The 15,315-nt window shown below is 41.6% G+C and overlaps 1 protein-coding gene and 1 long non-coding RNA gene across 4 annotated transcripts in view; one reads left to right on the top strand and one right to left on the bottom strand.

Annotated features, from left to right (window-relative positions):
• ZSWIM5 (zinc finger SWIM-type containing 5) overlaps nt 1–14,417 on the top strand; it is a 144,756-nt gene extending 130,339 nt beyond the window's left edge. For all 3 annotated transcript variants that reach the window (XM_081949041.1, XM_081949042.1, XM_081949043.1), the window contains exons 6-14: nt 752–928; nt 3,129–3,275; nt 3,796–3,933; nt 4,628–4,888; nt 6,730–6,865; nt 7,956–8,110; nt 9,931–10,094; nt 11,242–11,323; nt 11,994–14,417. In XM_081949041.1, coding sequence (XP_081805167.1) covers nt 752–928; nt 3,129–3,275; nt 3,796–3,933; nt 4,628–4,888; nt 6,730–6,865; nt 7,956–8,110; nt 9,931–10,094; nt 11,242–11,323; nt 11,994–12,856 — 2,123 coding nt within the window. In that variant the 3' untranslated portion in view covers nt 12,857–14,417. The remainder of the gene's footprint in view (nt 1–751; nt 929–3,128; nt 3,276–3,795; nt 3,934–4,627; nt 4,889–6,729; nt 6,866–7,955; nt 8,111–9,930; nt 10,095–11,241; nt 11,324–11,993) is intronic.
• Nucleotides 14,418–14,492: 75 nt separating this feature from the next.
• Nucleotides 14,493–15,239, bottom strand: LOC309390014. Its single transcript, XR_014175052.1, has 2 exons — nt 14,844–15,239; nt 14,493–14,700 (listed from the first exon to the last, which is right to left on the bottom strand). It is a non-coding gene; the product is annotated as an uncharacterized lncRNA (long non-coding RNA).
• Between the last annotated feature and the right edge of the window lie 76 nt (nt 15,240–15,315).

Genomic DNA, 15,315 nt, shown 5'->3' with positions numbered 1-15,315 from the left:
ATTTTGTTATAACAATTTTGCTAACAATACTCAGCAAAAGCATCATTTGAATGCTTTGCACTCTGAAATATTCTTGGCCAGCCCTGAACTCCATGCAAACTGAATGCATAAAAATGGACTCATATTACTTTCACAATCTTGGTGTGCAAAGTTCCCAAATCTTATTGATATTGGGAGAGATATTTTCATACATAGCATGGCAACAGCGTTCTTGCCTGACCTTATCTTGTAAATGGCAACGAATCCTGCAAATAGATTTCTTACGGTGACAATAGACCTGGAATGTTGTACAAAGATTTTGATATCCTCCGCGTCTGTCTTTTTAAAGGGAGCTTAAAAATTGTGTGCAAAGCACAGCATAGAGTTATACACTAGTGTGTAAAATAATATAGTGCTTGGTTCAATGTCCTGCTTAGAACTCTTCCTAGCCCTTCTGTCAGGGATTGAGTTGTACTGTGTTCAGTTTTAATGCATGTGAGCTGTTTGGTGGTAAACAGGTCCATTGTGACCAATGGATTGCCCTAAGCAGAGGGAATAGTTTGAGAAGACCACTCTGTACTTAGATGTTCTATCTGATTAGCCTTGATAGATGAGAGACTGTTTTCAATGGCAACCTGCTGGAAGACTAGTTGACTTCCTTGTGCAATTGATTGTCCCCTGTGAGAGTCGATGCCATGTTGGATCGGTAGGGGTGTGATCCAGCAGGATGCTGCTTGGGTTTTTATGTTCTTATCTGTTCTTTTCCTTATAGGCTCTTTAACACGGCCACGGCGCACAGTATTCACTCGTGCCATTGAAGGCTGTGACCTCCACTGGCAGGACAGTCACCTCCAGCGAATAATCAGCAGTGATTTCTACATTTCTCCATCTTACCCCAGGGAGGGTGAGGGCCTTCTTTTCAACTCACAAGGACAACCGTTGTGGCTGGGTAAGCTTCCTGGTTCTGGTTGCTGTGCAGGTTTTTTTTTAAAGAATATTGAAGAAAAAGCTGTGATCCCTCTAGGACAGAATAATATTCTTGCATTTGTGGATGCTGCTGTCCCTCTCTAAGGAGACCTACTTCACTTACTTATTTTCCAGAACTTGAGAAGCCTGGCACTTAGCCACTTGCAATACTCAATACTCACAGAGCCCTTTTTCCTAGCTCTATATAGGGATACTGTGTATTGAAACACTCCTAATTCAGTATGGAAAGAGTTTGCTGATGTTGTAATTAAATGCAACAGTGCTCGGGTTGATTAGATCACAAAGTCTACTAATAACAAAACAACAAATTGGTTGAAATTAAATGAAAGGTATTAAAACTGAAATCCGTAGCCAAACACTGAAGTTACTAATGATTGTACTGTAATGGGCTTTCCATCTAGATCAACGAAGCTTACTGTGCTAAAATTAATCACATATCATAATATAACAGATCTACCTCTTTACAGCTTCATTAGGAAAGTAAGATCTATGTAGCACAGAATACAGAAATTCAGGGATATAGCGGCCAGTGCATGGGACCTCGGTCAGGTTACAAAACGTTTTAGCCATCTCTGCATCTTCCTTCTCCTCCTCAATCCTTATTTGGATAGATCATTTGAATTTGCCAAAGACATAAATGAAATGCATTGTCCAATCTTCTTGCTTCTTTTTCTTGGAGCTCCTCCTGGAGGAAATTGAGAGCATTGAGGACTTGTTTTCGATTTGCCAGCAACATCTGAATGATACAATTTTAAAAAGGTGTGCATGCTGCGCATAGAATGAACAAACCTTTTTGAAAAGGGACCTAAGCATTTTCTTTGGGAGCATAAAAAACATGGAGCAAATCAGCTGAGGAAAAGGAATGTAGCTGTCATTAAAGATCCTGAGATACCTTACAAAAAATCTTTTCTTCACAGATTGTCCACTCCTGTGACTTTCTGTCTCTATTCCCCATGACAGGGACATTTAGAGAGGAAGAAGTTCTTTGCAGCTTTCCAACCAGTCTGTGTCATCTGTTCCTCTCCAAGTTGTTGTGGGGGGGATGGGACGATGGGACGATGACAATAATCAAGAACAGATGAATTTCTATGCCATGCAGTTGTGTTGCCACAGGACACGACGTTCTCTGGTAATAATACTATCAGGAATGGCACAGAACGTACACTTGATACAAAATCACTTCCAGAGAGATATTCTAGAGGTTGAGCAGAAGTTATAAAAGAAAGAAGGCTGCATCAGGTTTCTATTTCATAAAGAGCTCTGAGTAAAGAGGAGGTTTGAAGGATGGAATTGTAACTGTGGCTCTGTTTGAATGCTAGATGTAGTATAGTACCGTGTTTCCCTGAAAATAAGACCTCCCCGGATAATAAGCCCAATCGGGCTTTTGAGCGCATGCACTAAAATAAGCCCTCCCTCGAAAATATTGCAACACAGCAGCAGCCATGGGGCGACCATACTCACCATCTCCTGCAACTCAAAAATAATAAGACGTTCCTGAAAATAAGCCCAAGTGCTTATTTTGGGGTTCAAAAGAAAATAAGACACTCTTATTTTTGGGAAAACACGGTAAGTCTGTGGGACCGGGGAAATTCAAAACATACACAGGCAACTTCCTTTTGCAATAAAACTAGAATGTTAGGACAAAAGGCTATGCTAGGATACAATTGTTCCCTCATTTGCCTTCTTTTTCTGAAAGGCAGAATCTTTTAATATTTTCATTTAATATAATATACTATAATCAGAGGAAATATTACCTCTGTGTATTTGGGTTATCTTTTGAAAGGAAAGAGTTGAAAATTCAATTTCATGGATGAACATTATACCACTGTGGGTTTTATTTGGTTTTATTAAAAAACAAGGTTAGGATAATTGTGGTTTGGCAGATACAAGAGGTGAAATACAGTACGTGAGCTGCATATTACACACATTCCGTGCTGCACTAGGAAAAAGGCAAAGAGAAAACCAAGCAAGCATCAAAAGGCCTATTTCTACATGTTAGTCATCATTGGGGGGGGGGGGGGAATGCAACAGAACAGAACATATAAATAAAGCTTAGCTTTAAATTACTAGTGTTCAGTTGATTCTTCAGCATAGACTGCCTGTATAATTCATTTGTCTCTAATTGAGACTTAATTACCTTCTATCCTTACACAACGCCACAGAACATGTCCCAACTGCTTGTGCCCGGGTTGATGCCCTACGGTCCCATGGATACCCCAAGGAGGCTCTCCGTCTAACTGTGGCCATAATCAACACGCTGAGACTGCAGCAACAGAGGCAGCTGGAGATATACAAGCATCAGAAGAAAGGTATGAATTAGCTTGAGTTTGTGACTTTGGTACCAATCCAACTTTCTGAATGTTAATTTGGACTTCTTGAGGCATTATTTTTATGCTGTTTGGAACATAACAGATCTCTGGGTTTCCACCCTGATCTTTCCAAACAAATTTTAACCGTAGAGCAATTATTTTTCCAAATACCTTTTAAAAAACAACTGTCCATTTGAAGTCAGTGTTGCCCATATAAAGGATACTTGCATAAGTGAGTGCTGTTGGAGTGCTGTTGGCCATTGGCCTTTTTGTAAACACAGAATGCATGGAATTTACAGTACTTCAAAAATTGAAGCCAAAACTGGGTACAATCTTGTTGGTGACGACCTTGTCACAATGGAAGAACAGAGAATCAATACAACAAGTTGAAAGGAATCCCTATTATCGATCGCAAGTTTTCAGGGATAGCTTTGAGCATTGTGGTTTGGAAGATGAAGCCAAAGAGGCTGCCCTGTGTGACCTCACACTGGGATTTTTCTTGTTTTGTGCCGTCCTCTAGAACTATTGCAAAGAGGAGCAACCACCATCACAAACCTGGAAAGTTGGGTAGGACATCCTCTCAATCCGATTGGCTGCTTATTTCTCACTTTGACAGAAGCGTGTCGAATAGAGGATGAAAACAGCCTTGATGTTTCAGGTATGAGAATGAGAACTTCAGATTGCAAACTTTGAATTCAAGCCAGCTTCTGTCCTTTTTCCCTATATTTAGTTTGGAGCCATGTTGTTGTTATTGATTTTTTTTTTTTTTTTTGGTCTAAAAGCTGTATGTATATGAATAAATGAGAAAAGCTCAGCTCACAATTTTCAATGGAAATGTAGCCTTCCAATAGCCCTTAGAATTTTGTCACGTAGCTCTTTAGCTCTAGCTGATAATACGACATCTTTTATGATTTGTTCTTTGGCATCTGCACTTGGCATGGTTGACTTCTCCTGCTAAGCACAGGGTATTCCTCAGGAATTGATATCAAATGAAAATCAGTTCCAGAAAATATCCCAGCTACTAGCAGAATAAGCAGTGTTTCACTCTTTTAATTTGTTCATAGTCCAAAGGTTGGTGTAATACTCCTTATGATTCCTATGCAGTGTACTTCAGAAGTTGTGAGATGGAATTAATGGAGCTGTGTAGCCCAGCCCAGCTGCACCAGTATAATTGAGCACATGATCTGCAGCAAAAACAGCCACTATGTTGTGCTGTGAGTGGATAGTTTGGACCAATAGCATTAGTAGAGCCAACCAGATTGTGTATCTTGGAAGGCGTGAAAGAAATTATAATTACGGTACTGTATGGAGTGGGATTCACCTGTCCTATTAATTCTTTTCTTGGCCATCAGATGCTGGTGAGTCAAAGCCTCCAGTGTATCAGCATGTGCCTGTGGCCAACAATTGCCCTGAGAGTGGGGAATCCTACCTATCTCTGGCTTTGGAAGTGGCACTGATGGGGATGGGGCAGCAACGGGTGATGCCAGAAGGCCTTTATGCGCAAGACAAAGTGTGGCGTAATGAGGAACAGATTATTGCCTGTCTGCAAGAGCTGGAGCTTGATGCTGTATTGGTGCAGACCCTACGCAAGCAGTGCATTCTGCTTCTGGAAGGTGAGAGAACTGAGATGCTGCTGCCAGTCACATGAGAGACAAAGCTGTGTCCACAATCCAGGGGGAAAAGTTTTATATTTCCTCTAGTAAATTCCATATCGGAAACCCGGTCAGTTTCCCTTGGTCACTGTATCATATATGCCAATGAGATAATGGTATCAAAATACTTTTGAATAGAAGAATTTGATAGTGATATGTATTGGAAAGAGGTTAGGAATATCAGGATTTGATAAAACAGATTACACAGTGTTAGAGATTTTAGGAAGAGAATTTTGTCTTTGATGGTAAAAGAGTCAGGATGAGATTGGAAATCTCAGTTTTATTGAGAGACATAAACTTTTGTGAGTTGCAACTCACTTCATTAGATGCCCAGAGTGGCTAGATCTTTGTAGGTAGAATTGGAGTGAGGGGAGCAGGGTGGAGGGGAGGACAGGGTGGTGGTGCAGGTTCTACGTGAAACAGATTGAAGAACCTTATTAATTAGCAATAGCAATGTGTTAGAAAACCATTGTGTTTGATGAGATGTTCTGGGATTGTCTTTGCTTGATGGTGCTGTTAAAAGTCCAACTTTGCCAAAACAACCCTTTTGCGATCTGCAGTGATGTACCCTGGCAAGTTGCAATGTTCTGATATTACTTTGTCCTTGTTTTGAATCTTGATATTAAATGTGCGTCCGTGAATTCTTTTGCACAAAGCTTGTCCCATCTGTCCTATGTCGCATTCAGAAGGGCATTGCTGGCAGATGATGGCACGCACCTGGCATCTCACGTGGGAGGAAAAGCATATGAAAGGCCTTTAATCCTTTGTGTGTACTTGTTGGGGCCTGTGACAGTGCTGTTGGCATAGATATGAGGGCAAATAGACCTCTGGGATTGTTGCAGGGGGCCTGTTCCATGTTACCTCTTGTTGAATGTGGGAATCTGATTTAGGTTGCAAATGTAGTGCTTGAGAAAATTCAGAATCATTGCCCAGAATAAGCTGTAATTATTAATAACATATCTGAGTGGTTTGAGCTATGAGCTGTGGGTGACAACCAATAGTGTTCTATTGTTCTATTTCTGTGGTCTGTCTTTTAATATGTCCTCCCTGGGAATCAATCTGGCTCTATTGATTTGTCTATTGATCTTATTCAATGAGTAGTTTAGATCCAGTGTCCTGGATTTCTCAGCGTTAGTACTACACAAATATTTTCTTTAATGTGAGTTTTTTTATGTATACATTTCCTCACCCCTTGCTTATTTGCTCTTTTCTTTACTGAAACTGGAGCCCTTTGCGGTGATTACTGTAGCTTCTTGTCTAGAAGGCTCTGACAGTTGCATTTCGAAGACAATCCATGTCAATGCTTGTGCTGCTTTAAAAATGCTGTTTCTCCCTCCCCATTCCACTGTGGGCTCTAAAGCCTGTGTATTCATGTGTCTGCAGTTTCCTTTGAAAAGTAGAGGGAATTAATGGATAACTTGGCCATTGCCATAGGGATGGGAGGAGAAGACAAGCTGTGCCTTTCTAATCACAACGCCTGAGTTGAAAATGTCAGAAAGATGAATAGGAGGATCTGGTTTTCAGTTTGATGGCAAGAAGAGGAATATCTCCAAACCGTTAGTGTCATAACATTAGAGACCCCGGTTCAAGGTGAAGCTTAGTTGTGGTAGTTCACTGGTTGACTTTGGGCCAATCACCTACTCTGAGCCCAATCTAGCTCATACGATTGTTGTGGGACAGTTGGAAGAGGGGGTACTATGTGTGCCATTTTGAGCTCTTGATGAAAAGATAAGACATAAAATCTGATAAATAAATAAGGTTGGTTGAAGGAGAGACACTGATGTGCTTCTGCTGTTGCCTAGGTGGTCCCTTTAGTGGCCTTGGTGAAGTCATCCACCGGGAAAGTGTACCTATGCACACTTTTGCGAAGTACCTCTTTTCTGCCTTACTGCCCCATGATGCTGACCTGGCCTACAAGCTGGCATTGCGCTCCATGAGGTTGGTACCCCTCTTTATTTTACCCCCTTTGTTAAGAAAATCAAGTGGGATTTCATTAACAAAGGCAACAGAGACAGCTGAGATTGCTGTCATTAAGCGATATGGTCCTGTGAGTTCATGCTTTATGACCACATTATTTAGCAATGGAAATTCCACTCCCAATTGTCATCATAACTTGAGGACTATCTATATAAACATGTAAATGATTTATTTATTTATTTATTTATTTATTCACATTTCTAAACCGCCCCCTCTCCCAAAAAGGGACTCGGGGCGGTGTACAGTCCACAATAAATCACAGATAAAATACAAATATAAATAGAGCTATAAATATATGTATGTATGTGGAGGAGGTTAAAATTAAGAGTCCTGAGTAGATCTAAAGTGCATAAAATAGCCAGCAAGAAATTACGCATGCACCCCCTTCACTAAGCAGAACTAGATAGGTAAAGGTTCCCCTTACACATATGTGTAGTCATTCCCAAATCTAAGGGGCGGTGCTCATCTCCGTTTCAAAGCCAAAGAGCCAGCGCTGTTCGAAGGCGTCTCCTTGGTCATGTAGCCAGCATGACTAAACGCCAAAGGCGCACGGAATGCTGTTACTTTCCCACCAAAGGTGTTTCCCATTTTTCTACTTGCGTTTTTAGGTGCTTTCAAACTGTTAGGTTGGCAGAAGCTGGGACAAGTAATGGGAGTTCACGCCACTACGTGGCGCTAGGGATTTGAACCCCCGAACTGCCGACCATTCTGATCAGCAAGCTCAGCGTCTTAGCCACTGAGCCACCACATCCCACAGAACTAGATAACTGCAGTGCAAATCAAGTTTTGCTCTGACATAAACCATAAGAAATGTGTATGTCTAAAGTTTTATTTTTTCTTACAAGTATTGAAATCCCTTTGAGTTTTCTAGTGGCCTTTCCAATTTGTTCAAGACTAATTTGTAACTATATGCTGCTGAAAACCTTTGAAAGGTTTTATCACCTCATTCTCCCCCCCAGCATGCCACAAGAAGACAATGCAGAGAGGATTTAATATGATTACCAGCAGGTATCCTTCTAATGACCTAATGTTGTGGCTTTGTTCTTCCTAGGCTGCCGGTTTTGGAGACAACTCCCTCAGGTGATGTCACACATCCTCACCACATTGTTTCAGTGGTCCCTAGCAGGTATCCCCGTTGGTTTACTCTGGGGCACTTGGAATCACAACAGTGTGAACTTGCTTCCACTATGCTGACAGCAGCCAAAGGTGGGTTCCTAATAGAACTGTACATAGCTCACTAGAGATCCAGGTGAAATGTTCACCTTGTCATCAAGAGAAATCTAATAGAAAGTCAATTTGTACTTGTCAGGCAGACACTGTTGACTACTAGAATAGTAAAGGTAAAGGTTTCCCTCGCATATATGTGCTAGTCGTTCCCGACTCTAGGGATTCGAACCGCCGACCTTTCTGATTGACAAGCTCAGCGTCTTAGCCACTGAGCCACCATGTCCCTACGCTAAAATAGTAGACAGTCATTTAATTAAAAACAAAGAAATAGCAGTTACTTTCTGAGTACATTGTTGGATACAGCAGCTGTTTCATCTTCTCTGCCAATCTGGACAAGAATGTTCTGACACCTAGACATTTTTGATGCTGAGAAGTGAAAAGAGGGACCGATGTGCATGAGCAACTGGAAACATCAGCTGTATGCAGATAGTGGGCCTACTCACAAAAGCAATTGCACACTCCATAAAGCCTTTATGATTAGTACCAACAAGCTGCAGACTATTTCCTGCCGGGCTGTATGGAAGAGGGAAACTGCTGGACAACAAAGACAAATTGCATTTGTTGATGTGAGCCCACCTGTCTATAGTAGGAGGGAGGGATTCTTACCTGACTGGATGGTGGGACTCCCAAAAATCCAAAGCTCCCCAAAAGCAAAGTTAAATTACTCCTAGGATTCCCCTCTCACATATTGCAGTGCAGATGTGGTTCTATGCTGCATATAGGAGAGTTGCTAATATTGGAATGATGGGCTAGTGGGGCAAACTACTTCTGTGTGACTTATATAATTGCTTTCTATGTGTCCTCTTTTCAGGCAATTATTTTTCCTAGTTACTATGGAGGAAAACTTTGAGATCCTTCCTTTGGTTTGATTTCTGTATAAGAACTGTAGATCTAATGGGATTCCCACTTACATAGGGGTAATCAGTTTCTGGCCCAGATTCTCTTCCTGAACTGTGCTTAGTATTTGTCCAGATGTTATGAGAGATACAGTTCTGAAACAAACCAGAACAGAGCAAATCATGCTCATTAGCTACAGATTTGCTGAATGATACTTGGACCCAATTGCTCTTTGCCTCATTTTCCTTTGAGTGGTTTCTGGCTCTTCACCACTGTTGCTTTCTGCGTGACACTTGTCTTGACAATATTTTACTCTCTAACCACTTTTGATAGGAGTTTTGGTTCTGACTTACCAAGATAGATGGACATTTAGCTACTTGAGGTGAACAAAAGGCCAGGAAGTTAAAGTTTTGGGCTTTGAAGACCAAAGCATCTGCATACTTAGTCCAAATAGAAAATATTTTTTATCTGAAGTTGAATTTTTTAAAATAGGTTTTGCCTGCTATAAATTTAAAAATGAAACTTTGGGAGAATACTTGTGTTTTGACTTTTATAATGCAATCTAATGTGAACTAGTATATATTGCCAGCATATTTGTGTCTGGTAATTTATGATTGCAGTTCAGATTGCAGATGATATACATTGGCCTTTTATTTCTGTGCTGTTATCTATGTTTATTTCTCTACTTGGCTCTAGAAATAGGCAAAATGCAGATTTGTCATAGAATCCCTTGGCATATTTGCTTGAGCCAAAAAATGTTAAGTGGATTCTCTGATGGATCCGAGAAGAAATCTGTAGTTGAATATTTGAGCCCTCAAACTGATTTCTCTCTAGCAGGATATAGAAAATAAGAATAATATTGCTTGAGCTTACCCAATTTACATAAGAAGATATTTACTATTATTTTAATAAGGTTTATTGTGGACGTAACCTACAAATGGATAAACTTTCTTATAATGCAGGTGACATGCTGCGTCTACGGACTGTCTTAGAAGCAATTCAGAAGAACATCCATTCCTCTTCCTTGATCTTCAAACTGGCTCAGGATGCTTTTAAGATTGCCACACCTGCTGATAGTAATGCTGATACAACACTACTTAATGTGGCACTGGAGTTGGGGCTACAAGTAAGGACATTAATAATCATCAGGAAAAATGAATAATTTCCAAATCTTTATAGTAAGTTGGAAGCCTGCCTTGAAGGTTAATGAAATGTCCATATTAGCCAAAGAAAAGGCCTGCTGATTTGTGATCTTAAATGCTAATCCTGCTCTCTTACAGGATTTCGGGCATACTGGCCATTTAAATCAGGGATCCCCAACTCCTGGGCCGCAGCCCAGTACCAGGCCACAGTCCATTCGGGACCAGGCTGCACAAGCAGCAGGCAATCATGTGCAAAGCCCATTTGTGTGAGCAGTGTTCATGCATGCCCACTGCTTGTGCAAATGGCGCCTGCCACTCACATAGAAGCATCCACTCTCCCGCCCTGCCGCTGACACCCGTCCACAAAGCCGGAAACGTTGGAGGACCCCTGATTTGAATAATTAAACAACCACACATTTCTCAACTGAAAAATTCGGAACGGGACTTTATGCTTCCCATGTGGCCTCCAATCTAGGCAGTTTATGAAGCTAGTAGCCAAACCTGTTAATCTTTCACAGGTTGAAACCACTTAAGGTGTTACAATATGCTGATCTAGGGCAGTGTTTTTCAACCACTGTTCCGCAGCACACTAGTGTGCCGCGAGATGTTGCCTGGTGTGCCATGGGAAAAATTGAAAAATTCGAAAGATTTTTTAAAAAAGTCAAATTTTCGCCCACTAGGCGGGTGCTGGACTGTGTCCTGGGTATGGGGGGGTGGGGTTGACAAAGAGCTGTTGACAAAGAGCTACGTGTGTGTCTTTCTTCGATTCCAGCCAGAATATCAGCTTTGTGTTCAGCCAAACAGGCCCAGGTTGCACACTGAATAAAGTATTTTATAATTTTTCATATTTCTGTTTACTTACTATTTCATAATAAAGTAATTATAAAATACTTTCTTTGTGTTTATTTGATTCCTATTCAAGAGAATTACTTTATATATAGTCAATATAGGCACAGAGTTAAATTTTTTAACATTTTCTAATGGTGGTGTGCCTCGTGATTTTTTTCATGAAACAAGTGTGCCTTTGCCCAAAAAAGGTTGAAAAACATTGATCTAGGGGAATGCAACCATTTCTTTGGATATCCAGTGGTAGGTGAAAAAAATATTTTCTACTCATTTCTACTGTTGCAGGTGATGCGCATGACCTTATCAACTTTGAACTGGAGACGGAGGGAGATGGTGCGATGGCTGGTGACCTGTGCTACAGAAGTTGGTAGGTATTTTCACAAACCCATGCTTAAAATGAAGACTGCAGCCTAGAGCGAGCCTAATTCAGCCTTCCTCAACATTGGCTTGAGATTCTGGGAGCTTTAATTCCCCAAACACCAGGAAGGTATGCACATGTAGCATGTTCTGCTCACCCAAAAGATATTAAGATGCTACTAGGCACCAGAGCCAAATATGGATGACAACTAATATCCAAATTCATGACAAAGATAGGTGATTTCTAATTCAAATAGTCTATTTCTCCCAGTATTGACTCCCTAGGTAGCAAATATTGAAAGATTTAATTATAAGGAAAACACACCAAATGAAGATAGGATAAGATATACATTTTCCAACTAAATTCAGTAAGTAGTTCAAATTATAGCAATCTCTTAAATCTTTTCACAATGGAGCTCAAACATTCATTGTAAAAAAAAAGAGAGAGGTCGCCTCCTACAAGTTAGTGCTAAACTAGACTGCTACTTTCAAAACAGCGAAAGAGACAAAAATATAATTGACTGCAATATTGGTCTTCTGACAGAATTATGGCCTTGGTGCTATAGATCCAATCTGATGAAAAATAAAATACAATTACTGCTCAGTTTATTTACTACCATTGTGTGTACCTTGATAGTACCTTCCCTACTGGCTGAACAGTTCATGATTCTTTCTTGCAGGTGTTCGGGCGCTGGTCAGCATCTTGCAAAGTTGGTATTCACTCTTTACCCCTACTGAAGCAACTAGCATAGTAGCAGCAACAGTGATGTCCCACAGTACAATCCTGCGGCTCAGCCTGGACTATCCACAGCGCGAAGAACTGGCTAGTTGTGCTCGCACGCTGGCCCTGCAGTGTGCCATGAAGGATCCGCAAAACTGCGCGCTCTCGGCTCTCACCCTTTGTGAGAAGGACCACATTGCTTTCGAGACCGCTTACCAAATTGTTATAGATGCTGCATCCACCGGCATGACTTATTCCCAACTCTTCACCATTGCACGGTATATGGAGCACCGCGGGTACCCATTGCGGGCCTTCAAGCTGGCCTCCCTTGCCATGACACACCTCAACCTTGCCTATAACCAGGACACACACCCTGCCATCAATGATGTGCTTTGGGCATGTGCACTCAGCCATTCCCTTGGCAAGAACGAGCTGGCCGCTATTATTCCATTGGTAGTAAAGAGCGTGCACTGTGCCACAGTGCTATCTGACATTCTGCGCCGCTGCACCATGACGGCGCCAGGCCTTGCTGGCATCCCTGGCCGCAGGAACTCTGGGAAACTGATGTCAACGGACAAAGCACCTTTGCGCCAGCTGCTGGATGCTACAATAAGCGCTTACATCAATACCACACACTCCCGTCTTACCCACATCAGCCCACGACATTATGGGGAGTTTATTGAGTTTCTGAGCAAAGCTCGAGAGACTTTCCTGCTTGCTCAGGATGGCCACATTCAGTTTGCACAGTTCATAGACAACCTTAAACAGATTTATAAGGGCAAGAAGAAGCTTATGTTGCTAGTGCGAGAACGATTTGGTTGAACTTCTGCGTTAGGGGGAAAAGGGAAGAAGAAACCCTGATCATTGTTGGTGGAATCATGCTTATCAGGCAAGACTAACTGTAGTTTTCATCGTAGAAAATCTCCCAATTCTTTGAGGAACATAAACCAAAAGTAGCATGACAGGAAGAGTTTGCTTCCCAATGACCACTTACTTGCAAACACTTCAGCAATACCAAAAGGCTAACTAGGAAACTGAATACCTCTCTCCCAAACAGCATGGTGGATGGAGGCAGAAAAGCAGCCAATATGGAAGCACATTACTCAGCCTCTTGCGCTGCCACCTGGGTTCTCAGCTGGTGGGTTTTGAGCTGTGCATCCTCCATAACTAGTGTCACCATTTAGTGCAGCCTTCTCCAACCTGGTTACCCACCAGATTTGCCAGACTTCAAATAATTTGCTTGGCTGGGGAATAGGATGAGTTGACTCCAGAGTAACTGGGACGAGGGAGGGGGCGGTAATAGGCTGGGAGGGGGCGGGGGGAGGTTGGTTTAGTATGTGTGCAAGTGCGTGCGTATGAAAATCCTTAATTAAAAAAAAAACTAATGTTAACGGTTCTCAGGGATTGCTTTACTAAAAGTAACAGAAGCATTTATGATACTGTAAATACAATAGTATATGTGTCAATTATTAAATTGTAAAGTTCTAATTATTTATAATTATTCTTTTTGTTTGTTTGGGGATACTTGAAATGTGTTGTGGGCTGGGCCAAGCATTTCCAAACTTGAGAAATATTAACCTTTCTCAGGTTTTACACCCCAGCATTGTTGGCAAAAAAAAAAAAAGTGGGTGGGGTTTGACTAATGGAAAATAAACAAAAGCTTGAGCAGACCTACCACAACACACAACCTTGGAGGAGAGGAGACCAAGGGGGCAACTGCAAAGCCAGATACACCTCAGCATTTCAAGGCCATCAGGGTGTGGACTTGGCCCACTGGCTATAAGCCACAGCACATTTACTTGACTCTGCTACTTCGTACCATGGTTCCAAATATGGGGTACACAAAATGACCCCAGGAAGCTGGAACAAAACTGTGAGCCAGTTGAGCCCATGGTGTAAAATGCTCTATTTTTGGCCTCCAAATGCAAACCATTTGATTTGTGCAAATTGTATTACTCTGTGAATTTAGAAAGGGTTCTATTTTTATTTATTTTTTTTGTCATCTGAGGAGCGGAAGGAGCAATTAGTCTGCATATGTGTCTTTATTTTGAATTTTATTTCAAAAACTACTGTCTTCGCTGGTCTCTGCTTAGGTTGGTGCCTTCTTGAGGACAGCTTTCTGCCATAGTTAACTGCTAACTTTATCTCCTACTATTGCTTTGCATCCACCTGAATGTTTATTCGGTCCAATGAAATGGAGTGAAGCAGAAGCAAAATAGTTTTTCCCCTTTTCTAAATGTCTTTGTGTTCCCCTGTTCCGGTGCATCTTAGTTCTAAAAGGGGCAGGGCGGGAATGGATGGGGCAGGGGTTAAGATGAAGCGTAGTTTAGAAAATGTGGATTAAAATTACGTACTGTCTGACTCCAGTTTTGTTTTTTGTTTTTTTTAAAAAAATCCCGAGAAACTGGTCCGAAGACCAGACAAGCCCCTACTCACCCAGTATTTGTTGCCATAAAAGTATCATTCTTCTGTCTCTTTATTTTGTATGTACAACTTCTTGGTCTGATGTTTAATAAAAAAAAAAAAAAAAGGAAGACTTCGTTGTATCACTCCAGCCCTTTTGATATCAGTCCATGAATGCTGCCAGTTGGAAATCATAAAAAGGATAGCCATTCAAAGACAATCTGTGCTGCTGCTGAGATGGGATTAGAGCAGGGGTGGGTAACCTTAAACCAGGGGTGTCCAAACTTGGGAACTTTAAGACTTGTGAACTTCAACTCCCAGAATTCCCCAGCCAGCATGGCTGGCTGGGGAATTCTAGGAGTTGAAGTCCACAAGTCTTAAAGTTCCCAAGTTTGGACACCCCTGCCTTAAACACTCAAAGAGCCATTTGGACCTATTTCCCACAGAAAAGAAAACAACGGGGCCCACAAAACCTTTCCGGTGCCTGACTATTTCCTGAGCGGCTACAAAACTAGCATAGGTAGTTGAATTAAATGTTCTGTTTTCTTCTGAAACTTTTCTCTTCTTGGATTTATCCATGGTTGGCCTACCGGGGGTTGAAAAGCTTAATAAATCACACGCCGGCAAGTGTTGCACATTGGCAGTGGTGACGCATATTTTGAGTGACAGGGAGCTGCAGCAGAGGGATGAAAGAGCCACACGTGGCTCCAGAGCTGACCTCTGGACTACAAAGAGGTTACAGTTCCATGTAACTGGAACCGGGGGGGGGGGGGGATATAGTTCTTCCTTTTTTGGTATAAACCAGGGGTGTCCAAACTTGGCAACTTTAAGACTTGTGGACTTCAACTCCTAGAATTCTGGGAGTTGAAGTCCACAAG

The sequence above is a fragment of the Natrix helvetica genome, assembly GCF_964273705.1.
Source record: "Natrix helvetica genome assembly, chromosome: 3".
Classification (NCBI taxonomy): Eukaryota; Metazoa; Chordata; class Lepidosauria; order Squamata; family Natricidae; genus Natrix; species Natrix helvetica.
This window is presented reverse-complemented; position numbering and strand designations above follow the sequence as displayed.